The sequence below is a fragment of the Condylostylus longicornis genome, unplaced genomic scaffold, assembly GCF_029603195.1.
Source record: "Condylostylus longicornis isolate FDR11 unplaced genomic scaffold, ASM2960319v2 ptg000100l, whole genome shotgun sequence".
NCBI classification, from domain to species: Eukaryota; Metazoa; Arthropoda; class Insecta; order Diptera; family Dolichopodidae; genus Condylostylus; species Condylostylus longicornis.
The window spans coordinates 1,011,378-1,033,823 of NW_026578068.1; the positions used below are offsets into that span (position 1 = coordinate 1,011,378).

The 22,446-nt window shown below is 23.8% G+C and overlaps 1 protein-coding gene across 1 annotated transcript in view; it reads right to left on the bottom strand.

Moving 5' to 3' along the window:
• LOC129614055 (immunoglobulin superfamily member 10-like) overlaps positions 1 to 22,446 on the bottom strand; it is a 112,643-nt gene that overhangs the window by 16,794 nt on the left and 73,403 nt on the right. Inside the window, exon 4 of the mRNA XM_055528441.1 lies at positions 19,469 to 19,629. Coding sequence (XP_055384416.1) covers positions 19,469 to 19,629 — 161 coding nt within the window. The remainder of the gene's footprint in view (positions 1 to 19,468; positions 19,630 to 22,446) is intronic.

Consider the following 22,446-nt stretch of genomic DNA (forward strand, 5'->3'; position numbering starts at 1 on the left):
GCGTGGTTTTATAGAGTTAAAGTGTGTAAAGAACATTTCCATAATCTTATTTAACACTTTTTTTAGAAATAAAATGACAGTAAATAACTTTTGTTTGGTGATATTTACGACGAAATATTGCCTTGTTCAAAACGTTTTTTGAATACGCTTGAAAAATCAGACAGCGGATCCAAAAAAAATCGAATGTACGGAGAACCAAGAGTGCCTGGAAGAAAATTTCGATGCTTTTTGTATAAACTCACAGAATTCCATGTTGTACAAGTCAAATATTAAATTCGTTTCATAATTTAAACAAAATATTCTGCAAGCTTTTTACGCGGCAGCATTTAAGTATCAAGTTAATAAAGTTTAGAAAGTAGAGATTAATTAGAGGTAGTATTATATATTGAAGATTATTTTTATAATGTCTAGTGGCATTTACTATGAATACAATTATAGGAATAGTAATGATAAGCTTTTTTCCTCCAATACTCCAAATTTTTATAAGAAATAACAGTCCTCACTTTAAGTAGATAATCAGAAAAACAAAAACTTTTGTTCCAAAAGAGCTACTTGCACAAAGAGGTTGGGCTTCGAAAAATCAAGAGTGAAATGACGTGTAATCTAAAGTTGTTTCATATAATTTGGGCACATAGAAATTGGATTTACTCAATTAGTGATAATGACATTTCATTGTTCAATAAAATCTGTTCAATATGGGCAGTCCGATTTTTATTCATTTATAACTCGTCTAAAGCACTCGTCAATAGCTTTGTAGTATGATTTAAAAACATGCCATTGGTTAGCGATAGTGATATATATATATATATATATATATAGACAATCGGCAAAATAGCACGAACTTTTCATAGAACAATATTTTCTGTTCCTTTATTTACAGCAGATTTATTTAATGACTAGAAATTGTTAGACTGAAAATGAAAAATAAATTTTATATTTTGTGATTTTTTTTTTGAATGAAAAAATTATTTTTTTTTTTTTCATTGTTTGATCTGAATTGTTTCTTAGTCTTTTCTAATATAATATGTGCCTTCGTTGGACCAGACTTTAAAGAATATATTATTATTGTTATTACTCTCTGTAGTCATTATTCGTCCTTGTTATATATAAAACAGAAAAATAGAACAAAAATTTACAACACAATAGAGATTTTATAAGGCATCCTTAGAAACCATATTAATTTTTGTTATTTTTTTTTTGTTCTTTATTTGATTATTCCTTTATTTAACTCATTCCAAATGATTCAGTTGTTCAATTTTTTTTTTTGTTCTCTGAATATAATTTATGAAAAAATATTGGAAAAATTTCCATAAGTATAAAAGTTAGCTATCGTTAACCACTTATTTATATTATAAAACTAGGAAACTATATAGATATGGTCAGAATAAAATTAGTTTGGTAGATTTTGATAGTTTTCATATAAATTCCATACCAAGAAGAAAATAACAAAAAAAAAGTTGAGTCTGTCAACTCTAAAATTCATTTATTAAATTGTATAAAATTTTTTGAATGTTGTAATTTAAATAGATAATTCTGAAATGGAATTGCATTAGCAAGTTCATACGAATTACACCCATTTTTTCCTTTATCGAGAATATTCGGCTACATAAAAACGACAAAAAAAAATTGATTGTAAATGTGCAAGTCCATCGATATTTGCCATAATCTGTTTAGTTTAATTTTAACATCCGAAGCTTTAATATTTGCTTACGAGATACTTGTACAGCTAGAACGTCAATCTAGTACCCCTAAATATTTTGTTGTTTCAATTATTTGAATCGTTTGCGTGCCCAATTGATTTTGGGATTTTTTTAGTGGTACGATGATCATTATTTTTATTTTAGGTATCGTCAACCTTAATTCATGATCAATTGTTGTTTGAACCGGATTTGTGTTTTATTCTTTTTTTCTTGCGCCGTAATATCCTTTTTCATATGATTTGTATATGCCACCAGCTGAATATTTTTACACATTCTTATTATCAGCATTCAGCAGATTATCATACATTATGTTCCCAAAAACCTGTCCCTAATACACAAGAAAATTTTGTTACTAAAGGAATGGTTGACATGTTGACATGAAGAAAACACTTGTAAGTTTTTAAAATTTATACAGCGTTATAAATGAATTATTAAAATCATAATATTTTACAAAATAGTACAGAATTGTGTATCACAGAATAAAGAAAGAAAGTAAGTTATTAAGCCGAAACTGTGTTGGCAAAACTTTGAATTTGAATAGAATTTATGTCCGCCCATGATATTCATATCTATATAGGTATATCTATTTCGTGAATAATTTTTACTATAGTATTCATCCTTATTCTATTCTGTGTTAAAGTTTTCAATATTCATAGGTAGATACATAACTATATATACTATATGTATATAATTAACTACATACATTTATACATAATGTATATTAGAAACATTTAAGGTTATTATCTGACATGCTCTCATTTTCTCATCGAAGCACAAATTTAGTTAAAATCGTGTTATCTGGGCAGCATGCTGAGGAAAAAAAAAACATTTTTTTTTTTTTTGGGTTTTCATTTTGTCTTTTTTTTTTTTTTGTTCTATTTTATCTAATTATTAAATAATCTTTTTCCAACAAAATCAGCAGATTTTTAAAATAAAAGCTCAAAAACAGAAAAACGAAAACCAAAAACAGAGAAGAACAAAAAGGAAATGAGGGTTAAAACATGAAAATTGGTAAAATGTTAATAGGAAAAAAGAAAAAAAAAGGATATCGAATTATAGAATAATTTTTGTTTTGATTTTCTCGTTCCTTTAATTTTTTCTTCCTAAAAATTTTTAATGTTAATGAAAAGCCAAAGATGAAACTAGAAAAAGATGGTATCGAAATTAAAATGTTATAGAATAGGATTGCTTTGTACATAGCTTTAAATAAAGTATAACGGGGGCAATCATGATTAATGAGTGGTAAATATAGCGTTCAGTTAGTTTGTTTGTTACAATATAATAAATGTGGAATTAAACTATTATACACTATCTTAAATACTCTTTAAACAGAAATGTATATATTTAATTTAAAATTTTTCATATTACTTTTCAGATGATTTTGGAATAACAAATTGAATACAAGCATTCAACATAGAAATTAGTAACTCACGACTATGGAATGTCATACGACTTTGAAATTGCAGCATAGGAGATAATATTGCATATGTATGCTATTTTAAAATTTGGAAACTTACTGTAAGTAAAAGAATATTTAGTTTGAATAGTTAATCAAAGAAAATTTATTATACAACATTCTTTTTCGATTTTAGAATTTAAGAAATATTTTAAATATGGAAAAGTTTTTGGTTATACTGGTATATAAAGTCATCCTTTCAATAATCTCAACTTTGATTCATGAATGATTCATAAACGAATTTAGATCTGCTCAGCTATAGTCATATATAAAAAACTTTTATGAATAACTGGTGTATTACAATGCATTAATTGTATAATCGTGAGTGTATAGTTGACATTAATAAATTTTATTTGTGCGCTGAACATGAGTGATCTATTATTCATAATATTGTTGTGACAGGTGGATTATTTAAATTAGTGAAATTTATTACAATTATAAAAATAAATGAACATAATTACGTTTGATTAAATTGTTATTATATCTTAGATAATCGGAAATCACAAAAATTAATGATATATAGAAATTGTTTTTATGAAATCACAGTAATTTCGGTGGTAAAAATTGTCATTTCTGAAACCAATAATATAAGGCCAAAAAATTTTTCGAAATAATGAAAACAAACAAGTAATTCGGAAAAAAATTTCATTAATGAATTCATGATTTTTTGTGTAATGCAAAAGTAAAATTTACTTTCAATTTTAATTACTGCCAAAAAATACTAAAAAAGAATATGGGATGGTTCTCTGCTGTTCTTCTTAAATTTCTTTTGAATAGAAGCTTAAATTTTGAAAAGAAAATTTAAACCATCGATCACAAAACTTAATCAACTCAATAATAATTAATATTACAATATTATAGTCCTGCTTAATACCAAAGCAATTTCAGAATTCTTGTATAACAATTTTTTGAAAAAACGAAACGAAACCAACAACTTTAAATTGCAAAAAAGTATTTATGTTTTACAAATCTATTTTAAAGGATTTTCCAAAAAGAATATTTATGTGACCACAATAATATTTTTAGAAAATGAAAAAAGGATATCTGAATTACTGCTAAATGTTAACTAATAATCTCTAAAAAAGGGTAAATTTTACATTATAATTAAGGTAATTTCTAGTAAATTTTTGATTTTAAAAAGGTTGAAAATGAAAATAACTGAACTTTAACCAGATTTTTGTTATTTTATTTTATTTTTTTTTTTAGGGGATTGAAATATTCAACAAATTAATTGAGAGTATTAGCAAAAACAGTTACAAGAACGAACAGAAAGAATAAAACAAAACAAAAATAGAACAAAATGGGAGTTAATTTTAATATTTGGAATGCCTGGAAAAACTATAGAAACTGCTAAACTATGGAATTACTACGATAAAATGCAAAAAAATAAAAAAGTTGTATAATTAACTAAAAAGTATTTTATTAGGATATAAAGAAGGATGTTACGAAACCGATTGACTATATAGAATAAAATTAAAAAAATTTTAATAGAAAAGAAACTTTTGTTGAGGAATGAATGAATGTTAATAAAAAATTAAAAATAAATTAAGGAACCCATTATTATGGTTAAACAATCTGTGTGCCTATATAAAATTGTATTTATATACATATATAATAAAAAAGGAATTAAAATTTAAAGAATCCAATTTCCTCCAATTGGTGATGAAATAATAATATCGCAGTATAGCAAAAGATCAAAGCGATAATTACCCATAATGGATTTGCAGAGAAGTTAAACAGAAATTTTACGCAATTAAAGTGTTTAATTTTGAAAAAAAAGAAAAAAAATGGTTTCGGTTTCAAATGTTAAGTGATTTATTATTTCGGGTTTATAATTATTAATTAAATTCTTTTTGATTTTTTTCTATCAATGTAATATACGTATGTTTTTGAGAAAAAAATACCATTAATTGCCATTAAATAAGAGCGAGTTGAAGTTAAGGATTACAGATTATAGTTTGTTAGAATATGTTATAAAGGATAGTTTGGAAGTGGTGTCAAAGTGGAGTGATTTCTGGGAAATTATAACTTTAATTAACAAACTGTAAGTGTAGTATAAAAATTACGTGAGACCAAGTTGTAGGCGATAATGAAATGCATGCAAAAATTGTACAAAAAGGTAACTAAGTTTAAAATTTTTTTGAAAAATTTTCAGTTTTCTACCACAAAATTTAATGTTTAGGCTGTTTTTGCTTGAAAACTGAAAGTCTGACATTAGACCATCGCATTACAATAATTTTGCTTTCATATATTGCACTTATAAAATTAAAATAAGCGACAGGCACTAGAAATATAATTCTTGTCTACGCTTTTATAAGATTTTTAATGAAATTTTATTTAAAAAGCCACTTGAATTTTGATATTTATTTTCCCAAATCTAAGCGAAATTTCAAATATTTTAAACTTATATTGTTATTTCTTCAATTTTACATTAAATTGTGCGATTATATTAAATTGTATGATACATGCATTTTAAATTCCCATTACGATATTTGTTAGTCTAATAAAAATTGGACTTAAATATTTTTTCCACTCATCTAGTAATCTTAATTAAACAAAGAATAACATTTTGCAATAAAAATTATGGGATAAATTTTTTGAAGAAATTTTCCCCGGAAGTGAGTTGAAATTTGTTCTGGACAATTTGTTTAAAGGCGGAAATATTGTTAATGACTTTATCCTAAAACTATTTGAGTAGTTTTGGTTCATCCTTATAGAAGTACTATAAGAAGATAAATTTTATAATACATGTCAACATCATAGAGCACTTATACGAAATCATTTTTGCTTATTATATACTTACATCTATAATAATAAATTTGAATATACTTTCAGGTTTAATACATTCTAACTGTTTCTCTAGTTTTAATAGAGACTCCTTTAAAGTTCTAATTCGTTTAGTTTCATAATATTTAAATGATTTAGGTGATTACTATGCAATTTGAGCTTGTACATATGCAATTATAAAGATTACGATCTCGTCTACTATTATAATTAATATTAGTTATATGAATATAACAAACTTTATTAGCATATATTTTTGTTCCAATATTCTATAGCAAATTTACATAGAGCACAAATATTACACATATATAGACGAGAACGTGTACACAAATATGACTTGAATTTAAATAATGTCACTGTATAAAAAAATTATGGTGCACAATATTTATTTTTTTTTATTTCAGTCTTTTTTTTTTAAAAACAAAAGCAGGTGAGCGTAGGTGAGCACATAATTAATATTATACCTACATACATAGTATTAATAAAAAATACCTTTTGCAAAACAAAAGTTCAAAGCTTTATTTATACAAAAGGTGTATTTCTTTAACATGGATAAAATTTGTCCCTAAAACTTTTATTTTTTTTTTTTTGCTATAAAAAAGAGAATATTTAATTTTGTGTTCTTTTTATGAATATACATACATAGTCCCTCGTATATATATTATATAAATTTTAAATTCAGGATATGAATGAAATAATAATAAAAAAACAAAAGTTTCTTATTTCTTTCAATATTTTTTGTTGCATATATGCAGGCGCAATTCCAATATAATATGCATATTTTTTTATTCTTTATTCATGAAAATTATAAAAAATATTAAATATATATGTAAATTTTATATGTTTATTGGTGTTTGTATGTGTATTGAAATGTTTACACTTATGGACTATTTTCCATTCATGCATAATACAAATTGTTTGTAAAGAATATTTTCATACAGCAAAGTATAAATTTGTTAGCAAAAAACTAGAATTGTCTAGTAAAATTATGGCGAGTTTAGAATACACATGAATGGCTGATAAAAAATTTGGTAATTGCAATTGATATTTCTTTTTAGTGATAAAATATCCCACGGTTTCTTTGAACAAAAAACCTTAACACTTTTAAAAATGTTGATTGTTACGAAATATATTGGAATTAGTTTCATGCACGGCTCTGCGAAAGTTATTGTTATTAGGTTTGATGATTATATTTCGGAATAGTGATCAATTAGATTGAAAGTGAATTTGCAAAATTCCTTTCCAAAGAAAACAAAATGACCAAAATCCCGAGTTAGCATTCAATTTTGTAATTTTACAATGAAATGAAACGGCAAATGAGGAAAATCTAAAATTGAAATTGACCCTTCAATTGTCAAATTTAGAATCAGAGTCTGAAAGTGGTGAAACAAACCAGACTGTATTTCTTTAACAAATTGCAATTCCTCAACAATAATTATTCAAAAATCTTAATCCACCCCAAAATACAAGTATTCACGAAAAGTGATTTTTTCTTTTTCCAACTTTTTATGTATAGAACTATGCGCGTTTTATATTTGTATTTACTTGAATATATAAAAATATATTTGCTATAAAAAAGAAAAAACTCAAAATAATAATATAATAATAAAAACAGAACAAGAAGACCAAAGTTAAAAACTCAATTCAAATTCTTTTAGGAATATGGAAATTAGGAAAATATCTGGAAAATTTGTATTTTATCGAATTGTTTGTGGGGAATTCAACTTGTCACGTTTTTATAAATCACAAAGTAATACATGCAGAAAAGGATAATAGGAAAACAACAGTATAAAGGAGAAATATGAAAAAAACAAAAGAAACAAACACCAAAAAAAAAAAACAAAAATGGAATGAATGCAAAATTGTTCAAAAGAGGAATAAAGGTAGCTTTTTATTTTAATGTTTTTCTCTTGCAATAGAACACATAAGGATGCCATAAATTTATGTATTTAACTACCAATATAAAATGCAAACCATATATACATAAATATATGGTATACACACATTGTCATATAATATACATAAATGCAAAATTTGCTATATGAATGCTATTACATGTGGAGATTAAAAAAAAAGGGAATAAAACAGAAATTATAGTTATTCACATTTTAGTTGTATTTACTTTTAATGTACAAGGAATATGAATTGAGAATGAAATTATTGAAATATTTTTTGCATACATATATACATATATATATATCTATGTACCTATTTGTAAAAGAAAAATTCTTTCAGTTGAACTTAACTACTTTATTTTTTTTTTCTTTTTTGTATTTTATTGTATGTAGATTTACTCTCTATTTTTCTCTAGTTTAAATTTAAATTTTATGAGGCAACTAAAAGGATCGGAAACAATGATAAGTAAATTAATTTGTAAAATAAAAACAATAAAGAAAAAGCATGACATTAAATTTAATATATATATATATATATGTAGATAAAATAAAGATTTCAAAATAAATACAACAAAACAAAACCAAGAAAAAATTAAAGAAGAAATAAAAAGGGCATAAAGGATAAATCAGCAGGACAAAATTTAATTGATTGTAAAGGTTAAATTCATAATTTATGGATTGTGGGTATATAGAAGAAAAAAAAAGAAAAAGTAATGATGAAAATTTATTTTTAATTTGTCTATTAGTTTGACCTGATAAAATATTTTATAAATTTGTTTTTTTAATTTCTTCTTTTTTGTTTGTGGAAAATCTATTGCAGCGTTAGTATTGAGAATTTAAAAGATCATAATTTAAAAGATTTTCTGTTCTAAATTTATGATATTAGTTCAATTACAATTTATGTATGCATTTACCATTTATATATATGTATATGATGGTAATTTTCTTTTAAATGAATTCGAATTATTCAATAGTGTATAAGGGTTCTTTTGAAATTTAATTGAAAATATTTTCATAATAACTCACATATATCACAGCAGGATTATATTTTTTGTGTGTATGTATTATTAAAATTTTATATTGTTATAATTATTTTTTAATTTATGATTAATTATTGTGCAACTGTGAAATATAAATTTTTTTGGATAAGTTGAAAATGAGGGCGTTTTGAAAAATTTTTATTTTTTATTTTTAAAACATAAATAAAACCTTTATTGTATACATATAAAATCATTATCTAATCATTAATTGAAATTAAAATTGAAAATGGCATAGAAATGAAATGGAATAGAATTTAAAAAAAAAATCAACAAAATTTCAAAATTTCATAAAACATAATTTGAATGAATAACAATTAATTTTTATCATTTTAATTTTTAAATGCGCGTATATAAATGAATAACTTGAATTACGGATCTTAGTGTTTAAATCTGTAAAAAGTCCAATGCATTATTTTCTTCTTAATACACCATATACAAATAATCTTTATACGAATTTTGCAAATGATGTGTCATAAGATAGTTAATTAAAATTACGGTAATAAAAATTTAAGCATTTAATACACAAAAAATAAGCCTTTCATTAATTAAAGTGAAGGTGGACAAAATACGTATTTCTTTATCAATATTTTCTTTTCATATACATTTTACATACAAAAAGTAATTAATTTTTCTTTTTGTATACTTCGATACTTCAATTCAATTTCATTTTTTTCTGAAAACTCTTTAAGATCCAATAAAACTCTTTTTATACAATTTCAATTTTATGAAATTAATTGAAAAGTATGTGAAATACAAGTTTTTACAGAAATGAGAAAAATTATAAAGAAATTATTATCTTAAATATTTTTTTTTTACAATTTGCGTTCCCATATAAAATTTAATCATTTTATTATCCGATTGCCTGTGTCTGTATATAAAATTTCTGTACCTTTTAAGATAGAAATCTGAAATTTAATGCGCAAGTAGATATTTACTAGAATACTTATTTCTGTAGAAGAATGTGTTTCATCTATTCCCCGCCCTCTAAAACTTATCATCCTTTAAAATCCTAGAAATATCACGACCGACTATTTTCAAATTTTAAGTTATATCGTTTTTCTTTTAGAAACAGTTTGTGGAAGTCTGATATAATAGCAGCTTTTAGATACTAATAAATAATTTATTTTCTTGCAAGAAAAAACATTCCATTTCAAGTTATCGCCTTTCGAAATTTGCAAAATTTGAATTTTCGACACAAATTCAAATTTCTATAAAAACAAAAAGCTAACGGGTACGGAAAATATTATACGAGTACCATCGCAATATATAATTATTTATCTCAACTCACACAATAAACCCTTGAATTTGATCATTGTGTTTCATCCTAAATGTATGCAATCATTTGAAGTTAAAATACTTCAAAAGATTGCATACATAATACATGAATGAAAGTAATTTAAATATAATCTAGTACATTGTTTTTAAAATATTATTTTTAATTGTTCGGGGGAAGAGTGACACTTTACTAAATGTTATTATATACATATGTATATATATATGCAAATATGTAGTTTACCTTAATTTGTTTAAAACTAATAATGTTAACAATTAATTATTGAAAAATATTTAGAAATTATAAGGAAAAATATTATTATTAAAATTTGAGCTTGGTACATAAATGAAGATAAACATTTAAATTTTAGCCAGTAAAATTAAATTTTTGGATGATTTGCAAGGGCCGTGTATAATATTCAGTCTGAATCTTAATTTGAAATTTAATAAATTCTTTCAAGAAATAATTAAGCAGTTTAAAAATTTTGCTAACAAAATTGAGAAACAAAAATTTTGAATTAATTGTAATTTTCGTAAAATTTATTAAAATTATTTGTATCCCTACCGTAACAAATCTCTTTCTGAATTTTGACAAAAAATCCAAAGTACGAATCTAATTCCATTTTATTGAAAATATTTTTAGTTTTCATTTAATTAAAATTCTATGATGTTTTCAGTTAATTTAACTTAATAATATTTCTTTTGTTATATGAATATGGAAAAAAAAAATTGTTCCAGTTTTCCAAGCCATTTTTATTTTTTGATTTCTTTAAAAATAAAATTTTTAACAAGAGAAAATTTTTATCGCAAAAATTATTTTAATTACAAGTTGTCAGTGTAAAAAAAAAATTAAATTCATTCACTGTATAACACTTTCTTTTATAATAAAAATTTACTATATAAAAATATAAAAAAAAAAAAATTAAAAACTAATTCCAAATTTATTTTCATCTCATTCTTGCATTTATTGCAACTTTTTCTTTTAACAAAAATTTCTTTGAAAACTAATTTACACAATAGCGTAACACACAGCTGAGATGTAGAATTATGCAACCACAGCTGCAATTACAATTACAATTGTTGTACTTCAACACTCATACGACTACATTAAAAAAAAACAGAAATAGAGGAGGAAAATAGTAAATTTTATAGCATTTTCAATTATTTGAAATATGTCAGATTCAGACTAAATATTTTCGCTATTTTATGGTTTTTCTTTCTCTACTTCACATTATCTTTTAAAAAAAAAAATTATATAGAAAAGTTTAGTTTTTTTTTTCTCTTCTTCATCTTCATCATCATATCAAATTATAAAATTATCCTTGTATACACTTAAAAAGAAGAAGTACGTAGTCAAAAGATTGTGTATTCGACTGTGTATTTTGAAGTGTAGTGTAATATATAGCTGAAAGTGTTTGTATGAGTGTGAATATGATAGGTAAGTATAAGAATAAAAATATAATCATTACCAATTTTTTTTTGATAAATTTTAACTTTTTTAGTAATAAAATTTGAAAAACTTATTGTGCTTTTCAGAATTAGTCTGTCTTTCTTAGTTCTTCTATCTTTCTACCTATAAAACTTGTAAACGCTCATATTTTATACAATGAATGCATTTTGATACATTTTTTGTATTCCACCAAGAATATAGCGACATCTATAGCGAAACATCATAGATAAAAATTGTAATTAGAAAATTACCATTGAAATTAATTGCTACCTTGAAAAAATTGCGTTTCTTAAATTTTTGATATCGCGATTTCCTCGTCAACAGTGAGCTGTAGCAGTTCGGAATTTTAGTAGTTTCTAAAGATTTAAAATTTAAATAATTTATTTTGTTAAATGAAAATTTTGCCTGTATCTCTCCCTCAGTTCCAAAAGCAAATGTCTTCTTATCAAAAAATATTATTGAATATTTTAAATGACCACATTAACTGTGTAATTATTAATTTTCTTGTCATCCCAAAAGTATGCAATATATATTAAAAAAATTTTCTTTCTTAAAAAATGTGCTATTTTAAAAACCCATGATTTGAACCGAATTTGTTTTTTTCTTTTTTTCATTTTTTTTTTATTATGACTAAATAAGACGAAAAAGTTGATCTTAATTCTTGATTAAGCAACAAAAAAGAAAGAAAAGAAAAATAAAATTTCAGTTTTAACTAGAAGAAAATGATAGGTAGCAAAAACAGAGATGGTATAAAAAATTTTTTTTTTGTCTAGGTAGACACAGTGTAGGTGTGTATGTACAAGTAATATGGGTTAAGAAGGAAGAAAACCGTGGATATTATAAGAATGTAAAACTTTTCTTCTACAGTTTTTTTTTGTTGCTTTGGATATAAAAAAAACTTATTTTTTTTTTACACGGATCCGGATGTCATTTTCTTTCTAGGAAAGTAACGAGAATTTTTTTTCTTAGTTTTATGATTTTTCTATCTCTCTTGTTTTTTCTTTTCTTAACATAATATAAAATGAATGCATAGGTAACGTTTAACTATATATACGTAATGATTGAAACGTATTATGTAGAAGTAGAACAGCGACAACGGTTTTAGTATTGTACAAATTATATTTTAGCTGCTCAGAAATTTTATTTCTTTCATATAATTTTGTCGTTAATTTACGTTATATTTTTTAGCAATTCCTTACAGAAACTTTTTAAACATTTTTTTTTAGAAATGTCTTAAACACTGGATTTTATATTTTTAATATTATTATACGGAATGTAGTAATTAAGATAAATATAAGATTACAGACTAAATTTCAACTATATAGCAAGATTATTTTTATAAATGATGTATTATAAAAATAGTTACGAATTCTGGTGTACAATAAGAGATTTTTTGAGCTGAAAAGGGAAATATAATATTATTGAAAAATAATAGAAACCCAGTGTATATATAGAGAAGAAAATTCTTCAATACTTTTCAGTAAGTTTTCATTAGCAGATCTTTAATATTATTGGTGTTGTTATGAAATTTTGTTCAATTTTATTTTTTTTTTTTCATTTTGCAAAAACTTTATTTCATATTCTTTGTATAAAGAACAATTTATATTTATTTTTTTTAATGAACACTATACTTCAGGGGTGTCCAAACTGCGGTTTTTCGAAGAATTTTTTGTAGTTCTCGATAAATATATCCGAGTTTTCTTATTATTTTTGTGTTATAATATTTTAAAAATTATTATTTTACGGTATGTGCTTCAAATGTCTTTACTAAAATAAAAAATATGAGAGAGCAAATGTAACATTATAGCAAATTTCAATTGGAATCAGCAATTTCAATGCAATGAACAATTGATTTTGACCTTTGTAGGAAAGAATTTAATTACACTTGCAACCAAATAAATGAAGAAGATTATAATGGAGCTGTTTAGATTAACTTTATTTGAATTTAAAGAATTTTCTTTGACATTAGTTATAGTTATCTTATGTAACTTCATAAAAACAATATTAATATAAATTGTATTCATCCTTCCTTAATACTTCCATATAACAGTAAGGAAGAATTAAGAAAGCATTTCAACTAAGATTGTAAATTTTAAATCTATACAAAAAAAATTTTCTAGAAAATAGAATTAAATTGCATGATTTTATTTTAATTCTTGCTCTAGTATATTCCTCAATCATATATTATATTCATAAAACTTTAATTTAATTTTCACTTGTGAATAGGTTGGAAAATTTTGCACCGGAAATATTTTTTTTTTATGAAAAAGTGTAAATTTGACTTGTCGTATTGTATAAGTGTGCCATATATTGAATAGTGTTGAGAAAAAACATCATAAATCATTATAACAATATGGAATACCTAAAGTTACATTTGAACTGAATTCATGTAAAAATTTGAAAAATTTGAGCCTAAGTGAGATTAATTTCAAGTTGCGTATCATAACTGTTTGATGATGCATTTCGATCACTCAAATGTTCCGAATTTGAATAATAAGATTTTTCTGTATTTAAAATTTAAAATTAATTTTAGTAATAAATGAACTTAACATTATTTTGCTTTATGGCAAAATTATTCGCATTTGCCCTGTTGTCGCTTATATCTACATATTTTGAATGCATATACTTACAAATTAATATAAAAGTTCAGGTATTGTAAATCAACAATGTTGAATAATATTCTCGGAAAATTTTGATTCTTATGTTATTTTTTAAGATATTTTCTTTCACAAAACAAGTTTAAAAAAAGAGAAAGGAGACTGACTGGGAAAACCATTTTACATATTAAATTTCTTCTCTTTTACATATTAATCTTACTTCTCTTTTGATGCTCGAATTTTAGTTGAGTTGTTTAAAAAAAAAAAAATTTCAGATGCTTTTCCAAAAAAAAAAAAAAAACATAAGTGAAAAAAGGAAAACAAAATATTTCCATAAAACTTTCTTTTTTTATTTATGAAATTTTTTTATTTCTTTGAAAAAATTTTTTATTTTCATTTATTTTTATTACATTGCGAAAGAATTTATGTTTTATTAAGACTATGTGTTGTGCATTGTATTTTATACATAAGATGATGATGAAAGGATCTTTAATTATAAATTCCTTATGGGTAAATGTAATTCCAAAAGACAGAAAATGGAAGTAAATTTTAAGGTGTGTCTGTACATATACATATATAGTGGAGAAGAGTAAAACAGTTCTTGTACGTAGACATTTGATTTTGGAAATGTTAAACAAATGCATGTAACAAAGAAAGTTTTTATTTCCTATAGTATTTTCTATAGGAGTACATTCATTAAGTTGGTAACATAATAGTATGTAATTTACAAGGTATTCTCAAATATTGTCTCATTTAAAATTTGTGATATAATTTGGCTCTATTCGGAAATTAGAGTAAATTGAAAATTATATTTGTAAAGGTAATATTTTATAGGTTCTTTAGAATATTAAGATTAAGATGGCAAGACTAATTAAATTGTGATTAGAATTAACAATTTAATTGTTTATTATATAGGTTTTTATAACGCAATACTCGGAACAAATTAAGAGCTAAATATACGGTGAAAATTTAAAAACTTGCTACTCTAGATTAAAGAAGGCTCTGTATGCTAAGCACTATTCATATGAATGTATTAAAATTTAAATGAAATCAAAAAAATGTCAAATCTATTGAACATTTGAAATTTTGTCAAAATATCTGAGACACCTTTTACTATACTCTTACATGTATGCTGATTGAAATTTAATATTTTAATCCTTTTTATTACTCTCTTGTTTTATAATTCAGTTCATATGTACTATACACTGAATCAAAAAACCATATTGTACAACATATTTTTACACATATACGGTATTTATAAAAGGTTTTTGTGGAAGAAAAGGTATGTTCATCTGGAATGTTTATATGATATTAAAAATTAAATTGATAATTAAAAGAGAAAGTGTATATCTTTTATTCATTCTCCTTGTATTATAATATTATAATTTGAAGTGTTATTTGAAATAATTATAAAATAAATGAAGTATATATTCAATTTAACCATTATATGAAGGTTTATTTTCGAGTATGGAGAAATTCAAAATTTCTTATTCGCGGTTATATTGAATAACTATCATAATCATTAATAAAATATTTTCATCATAGTGTGGTTTTTCTTATACTTCATTAATCATACTATATATGCATATTTAATAATTTCCTCAAAATATAATACACAATTCCAATTCAATAACATTTTAATTGAGCGTATAAGAGTCAGTATAACATAAATATTATATATATGTATATAGGTATATAATATTGTCATTGTCATAAAATATTTTATTACATTTATATTGATTTTAAATATTTATTATATTGGAATCTGCTGAATTGTAAATATAAAAAAATTTCGTGTTGTATAGTTGAATTTTATTGTGGAAACTGAAGTGTTATAAATTTTAAAAATTTTATATTAGTACATAAATATGTAGTTATTTTGTAGAAATATATGTAAATATAATCAAGTTGAAAATCAAAATTCATCTTATAAAATATCTCGCAATTATTTATGGGCTATATAGTTGACAAAATAATATTTATAATATAAGAGTTGGGGTGCCTTGTATATGGAGTTATACTGCATACGTTTTAAGATTAGTTGCAATAATTTGAAAGAAGTCCCAAAAGCATTTGAATTTTTTTTTAAATTTTTCATATGTAATACACACTGACTAATTGTAAGATTCCAATTCAATATTTGAAGAAAATAATTATTTTAGTAGTACTATTAGAACAGTTTAGGTAACTGAAATTTTACAAAGTTAGCGATATGCCAATTAGTAATAATTTCAAAAATTATTAAACTATAACACAAAAATTTTAAATATTTGGAAAAAGTTTTTAATATTTTAACTTGTAGAATGTTTCTTAAATTACTTCTAGAACAATTCAAGCCTATATAATGTAAAATTGAATTCCGACAAAATGCATGTTGATTTACAAGACAATTCGTATTGGTTTAGGTAGGCTGATCAAATACAGATGTGTTCGTGTTGAGTGTCGAAAATAGTGCTCAAATAAATTTTTTTTGCATGATCTGTAAAATAGGATGAAAAATATTGATTTCATCAAAACTATTTTGTATCCTATATATTTTCTTTACTAAAATGCAAAAAAAAAAATTAATTAAAAAATTTTTGTTTACTTGTTGAGTAAGAAACTTTTAACATCAGAGATCAAGATCAGCCTTAGGATTACCAAAGAAAAAATTTTCAATTTTTTTTTGAGTTTGTGAAAGTCTAAGTGCAACAATTCCGTAAATTTGTAATAATTTAAACTTCATTAAAATTTTTTTTGTTTGCTTTCTAAAAAACAAAGTTTATCTACATAATATTTTAAGAATTTATTTTTTGGATTTTCAGAAAAATCAGAAAATTAGTTTTATATACTTTTTAATAAAATAAAAAGATTTCCAACTGTGCATAAAATATTCTTAAAAAAATTCCTAAAAAAATTTTTATTTTTTCTTTCATTTTTTTTTATTTTCAAAATATTTTTAATTTTTTCCTAGGAAGTTTTTGCTTCATATGTGTGTGTAATTTATTTCAAAAAAGGAAAAGAAACCAAAAATATGTGCTACATGAACTTTGAAATGCTTTGCAAAGAAGCACATTTCTATTGAACTTTCTCATACAAGCAAGGGGGGGGGGGATATAACATTAATCGTGAGTAAAGCGATTTTATACGACTCGAATATTTAATATTCGTGTCGTATAATTGTAAATTTTATGCGCAATCCATTTTCCACTGGAGGAAGAAGGAATTTTCATACATTTTCCAAATTTTAAAAGTATTAGGTGGGTCTCGATACCAATAATTGGATATTGATGACTTATATGAGCTTTTATAGCAGCAAAAATAAATGGAAAAATAATTCCTAGAAAAGTAAACTTTTCATAATTCAGCTTTCTATCTTAAAAATTTTAGAAATTTTATAAACAGATGATCGTACGCACTGATGGAAAGCTAGATAATAAACATACTAATGAGCACATTATTTTTTTCCAATTTCATTAGAAATGTGCTAAAAATGAAAACGTGAAGAACGAATTTTCAAAATAATTTCATATACATATAGTGTATGCATGTATACTAAAAGTTAAAAAAGTATACAATAGAATATTTAAAAAAAAAATAAGAAAAGTGGCTATTGTTCAAATTGTAATTTTAAATTAAAAAGCAAAATACAATCCACATAAACTAATCTTGTATGTATGTTATTTGTGAAACAAACAAAAACTGAGAAATACTGAAACTTTTTATTTGTTTTTTTTTTCCATTTTGAGGTTTTTAACTTAAAAGACACCTTGCCATCTTACTTCTCTTATAACATGAAAACATTACAAATTTTTCTAGAAAAACTCGTATAAAAGGAAAAACTTTTGTATTTTATTTCTTCCTTGTAAATAAAAGTTTTATATTCGTAATTTTTGACACTATTCTCTAATCATTATTCTAACAAAATGACTACACAATAATATTAAAGGAAAACTTTGTTTTCTAGTTGGAAGAGATGAAGTTTATTGCGTTAGATGTAAAAGCTCAGAGAACTATTTTGAAAAATAAGAAACACAAAATAATAAAATTTAGTTTATATGGTGTGTTTTACAAGAGTGAATTGGAAATTTCAAATGTTAAAATCAAAAGTTGACAAAATTTTTTGATTACTAAAAAAATTACTTAAAAAATGCATTATAAAAATTTTTTTTTTTTCAATTGATTAAAAAAAAAAATAATATAAAAAGCATATGGCATTATTGTTGCGTGGAAAAAGTGATGAAGTAATGATAAAATATTGTGGTGTAAACTGTCATAATAATAATGTCATCACAGTTTCAAAATTATTTTACAGAAATCAGATTTGATCCCACTTCTGTTCGGATTTATATGGAATTATCTATTTAATGAGATTATGAGTTTGCAAATTTGAATTTTGAATAGAAAAATTTTGCTAAATATGAGATTAAAAAATTTCCCAAACAGTTAACTATGGTATATAAATGAAAGTAATCAATTAGAATTATTCAAAACTCAATAATCATTTAGATTGATTTAAGCGGATTAAATGTTTTAAAAAAATTTATATGGGATTCATCAATTTTTTTAATATTTTTAAAACTTTTGCTTATACAATAAATTTGGAATGAAATTTTTTTTTAATATTTTAATTTATTTTAATAATGTTGTAATGGTTTGCAGTAATTTTATAGATTATTGGTGAAAAATTAGATTTTATTTATTTTAACCATATTAAAGTAATTGTTTCTGAGTATCTTTGAGTGTAGGAATGGCATACTGTAGCAGAACATTCATTTTTTAATTTATTAATTCCCTAATCTGTTTATTCATTCTATGTTATTCATTTAGTCAATTTCGACATTTTTCACGGAAGAAATTTTGAACTTTTATTCTGATAATGTTCTAATTCAAATTTTCTATTTTCAGGAAAAAATTACTTTTCCAGTCATTTACCAATATCCGATATGACAGAAGTTTTGAAGGAATTTCAGTTTACGGTGGCAATAAATTAATTCCTTCCAAAATTAAAACTTTTCGGGTCACAACTTTTAGTCTTTTTAGATCCTTTAAAATATTTAGTAAAGAAATTTGATCACATTCTATTTATTCGGAAAATTTTACCCGCAAAACTAAAATTATAAAAAAAAATATCGATGACAAAAACTAGCATAAATATGTTTGTTAAGAGTATTATCAGAAAGGTCAGCATTATCAGTAAAGGCAGAATAAAACTAAAAATATAGTTAAAATTTTTAATAATCATTTTAGGTTTGTTTTAGGCTACTTTAATGAAAAAAAATATTTTGAACTTACCAACTACTTGAAGATAAACTTTTGCACTAACTTTTGGTTCTGTTGACACTTGACATTCATATATACCAGCATCACGAGCTTGAACATATTTTATTTGTAATGTCCAACTATTATCTGACTGTTGTAATGCTAAAAATCTTTGATCTGCAATGAATACCGCCCTAAAACAAAGAAGAAAATTTAAAAATACTATATAAATATGTATGTATGTGAGTATGTTAGTCAATTGAAATGTAAATATTTTTGTATATATATTAAGTTTATAGCTTTGGTTTTGTTCTTATTTTATAATGCTATTATGTAATATATAAAATTTAATATTTACAGCGATAATATTAACAATAGTATATAAGCATTTAAATGGATAAACTAGGTACTTATAATATAAATAAGAAAATTTTGTTCTTTTCAATCTTTACCTACCCTAATTTTCTTGTAGATTAAAATATATACATACAAATATTATATTATTGTTATTATCATAAAGGGAATGTTATTTATAACAGTTATTTAAATTACACAAGAACAAAAAAAAAATTTTTATTTTATTTTTTTTCTTCTATAGTTTCCCCATATATGATATGAGTGGAATAGAGAAAATTTTAAGTTGTCCTTTTTACCGATAACATTACATACAATAAAGGAGGATATGTATGGAATCAAAAATCGGATGTATACCATGTGTAGGGCGAAGTGTTAATAAATTGCTTTTCGGTGTCGATCTGTTTGTGTGTATACGCGTTTATCTCCAGTTCGGCTGAACCAATTGTGATTTCATGTATGAGTTTGCCTATGTTATCGCTTAATTTTTGAAAACTTTTTAGAAGAATAGGATCTATTAATTCGGGAAGTGGATTTTTTGCCGGCTGGTTTTACTTTTTTGCGCATATAAAGAGAAATAATCAACAAATTTCTTTGAAATTTAATATTTAAATTCGGAGTATTAAAATAATGAACCTACAATTTTTTTTCGAAAGGATTAGGGCTCGGAAACCAGGCTGGAATCGATTAATTCGTGAAGTTTAAAATTTGAGTTATAGTTTTATCGAACCTAACAGACGAACGTTTCAGGGAGTTCGAATAGCACAAAGGGAAACTCTACTATGAGCCATAATTTACGTTTTTCTAGGTGTTGCGTGAAAGCCTAAAAACTTTCTTAAAATTGAAAGGAAATGTGCGAAATGGGTTTTCTTCATCTTCTGCAAAACTTTCGCTAAATTTGACAAAATACATTACGGTCGATTATGTGCTGATCACATCAAATTTTGTTCTCTTTTTTTTTTAGTATATTATGTAGTAAATATAGTTTAATGCATGTAAATGTGTGTACATATCCTGAGGATAGAATTTTACACCAAATTCTATTCTATTAACATCCGATATACTTATAATGTTATGGCTTAAAAAAAAAATAATTTTTTTAAGACAAATAAAATGTGGATTTGTTGGTTTTTTTTATTTTTTTATTATATCCTTTTTCATTAAATATATATACACACTTAACTATATTAAAAATAATATAACACAAAAAAAAATAGATAAAATATACAATATAGTACAAGAAAAAAAATAAAAGAAAATTTAAACAAATAAAAGGATAATAAAAAGAGGATTATAACGTAATTTTTTCGATATCTGTGTACTTTTGAAAAAGCAAAGTTATTCCCATAAAAAGAAAAAGTTGTATATAGTTTTAAGTTAAATTTTATAGAAAAGAGAAGAGATAAAATGTGCCCAATAGTGACCACATATATTTTATAATTTGTACTTTCTGGCCAAAAAAATAAAAATACAAAAAAATAAGAAACAAAAATCTAAAAAATTCAGAAAGTTTAGAGATCATTAAAAATGGTACTAAAGATTAGTACACAACGGAGACTTAACAAATGAATTGTGTGGGAAAAGGTTCTTTTCTTTTCTTTTTGTTTTTCTTTTTTTATTTATTTTGTAATTCTGGGAATAATTATGTTAAGTTTTTTCGGTTGACTTCAATGATATTTTAATATAACACAAAAATAACAAAAAATAAAAAAATAAAAAAAAGGGGATAAAAATGTAAATTGTAAAGTTCTCGGAAATTATTTTGTAATGACTTATATGACGAAGGTCTATGTTATTATTAAAAATGCCTCCATTAAATATTTTAAATTTAAAATATTTTCACTTGACTTATTATTATATTTTAGTAATTTATTAAAAATAAAAATTTTGATTTATTTATACAGAAACCATAGTACACAAACTTATTACAGTAAGTAATAAGTATGATTGGAGAGATTTGATTGAGCCTGTAGTAAAGATGCTGCTCCGGAGAAATAAGCAAACTAAACTCCAATATAAATTTTTATGAAGAGCCGTTTATCCGAAATTGAGATACAGATCTGCACAGACTGACTGACATACAGATAAACAGATAGACGGACGCTTCCTTACCATGGAGAAGTACATTTATAAATAACCTCCCTCATTGTAGTACCAATCTACTAACTATTATTACTTTTATTAATATAACAAAATATATAAAATTATTGCATACAATCAGGATGAGGAAAAAAAAAATTTAAAGAAGCGGTAGGCAATAATGGTTGAATTTGGCTGTTAAATAAGCGATTAATATAAACATTTTCAGAAGTGCAAGGTTCTAATTTTACAAATTTCAAGAGGGGATGACTTAGAGGGTCATAGAGTTGGAAAAATATTTACTATTTGCTAAAAAATACTAGTATAATTAATAATTTTTTGATCATAAGTTATCAATATGGTTAATTAAGATTTACAAGCTTTCAAAATATAAATGATTTTTCGTTCAGAATTTGACACCCATTTTAAATCCTCAAAACGACAGTACACATGGTAAGGTACTTGTTAATACTTAATTACTCTACATATGATTTTTAATTTAAATTTAAACTAAAGCTTTTTCACACCTTGCGCAGCTTTCTGAAAGCCTCTATTGAATATTTATATTCTTGCATCTG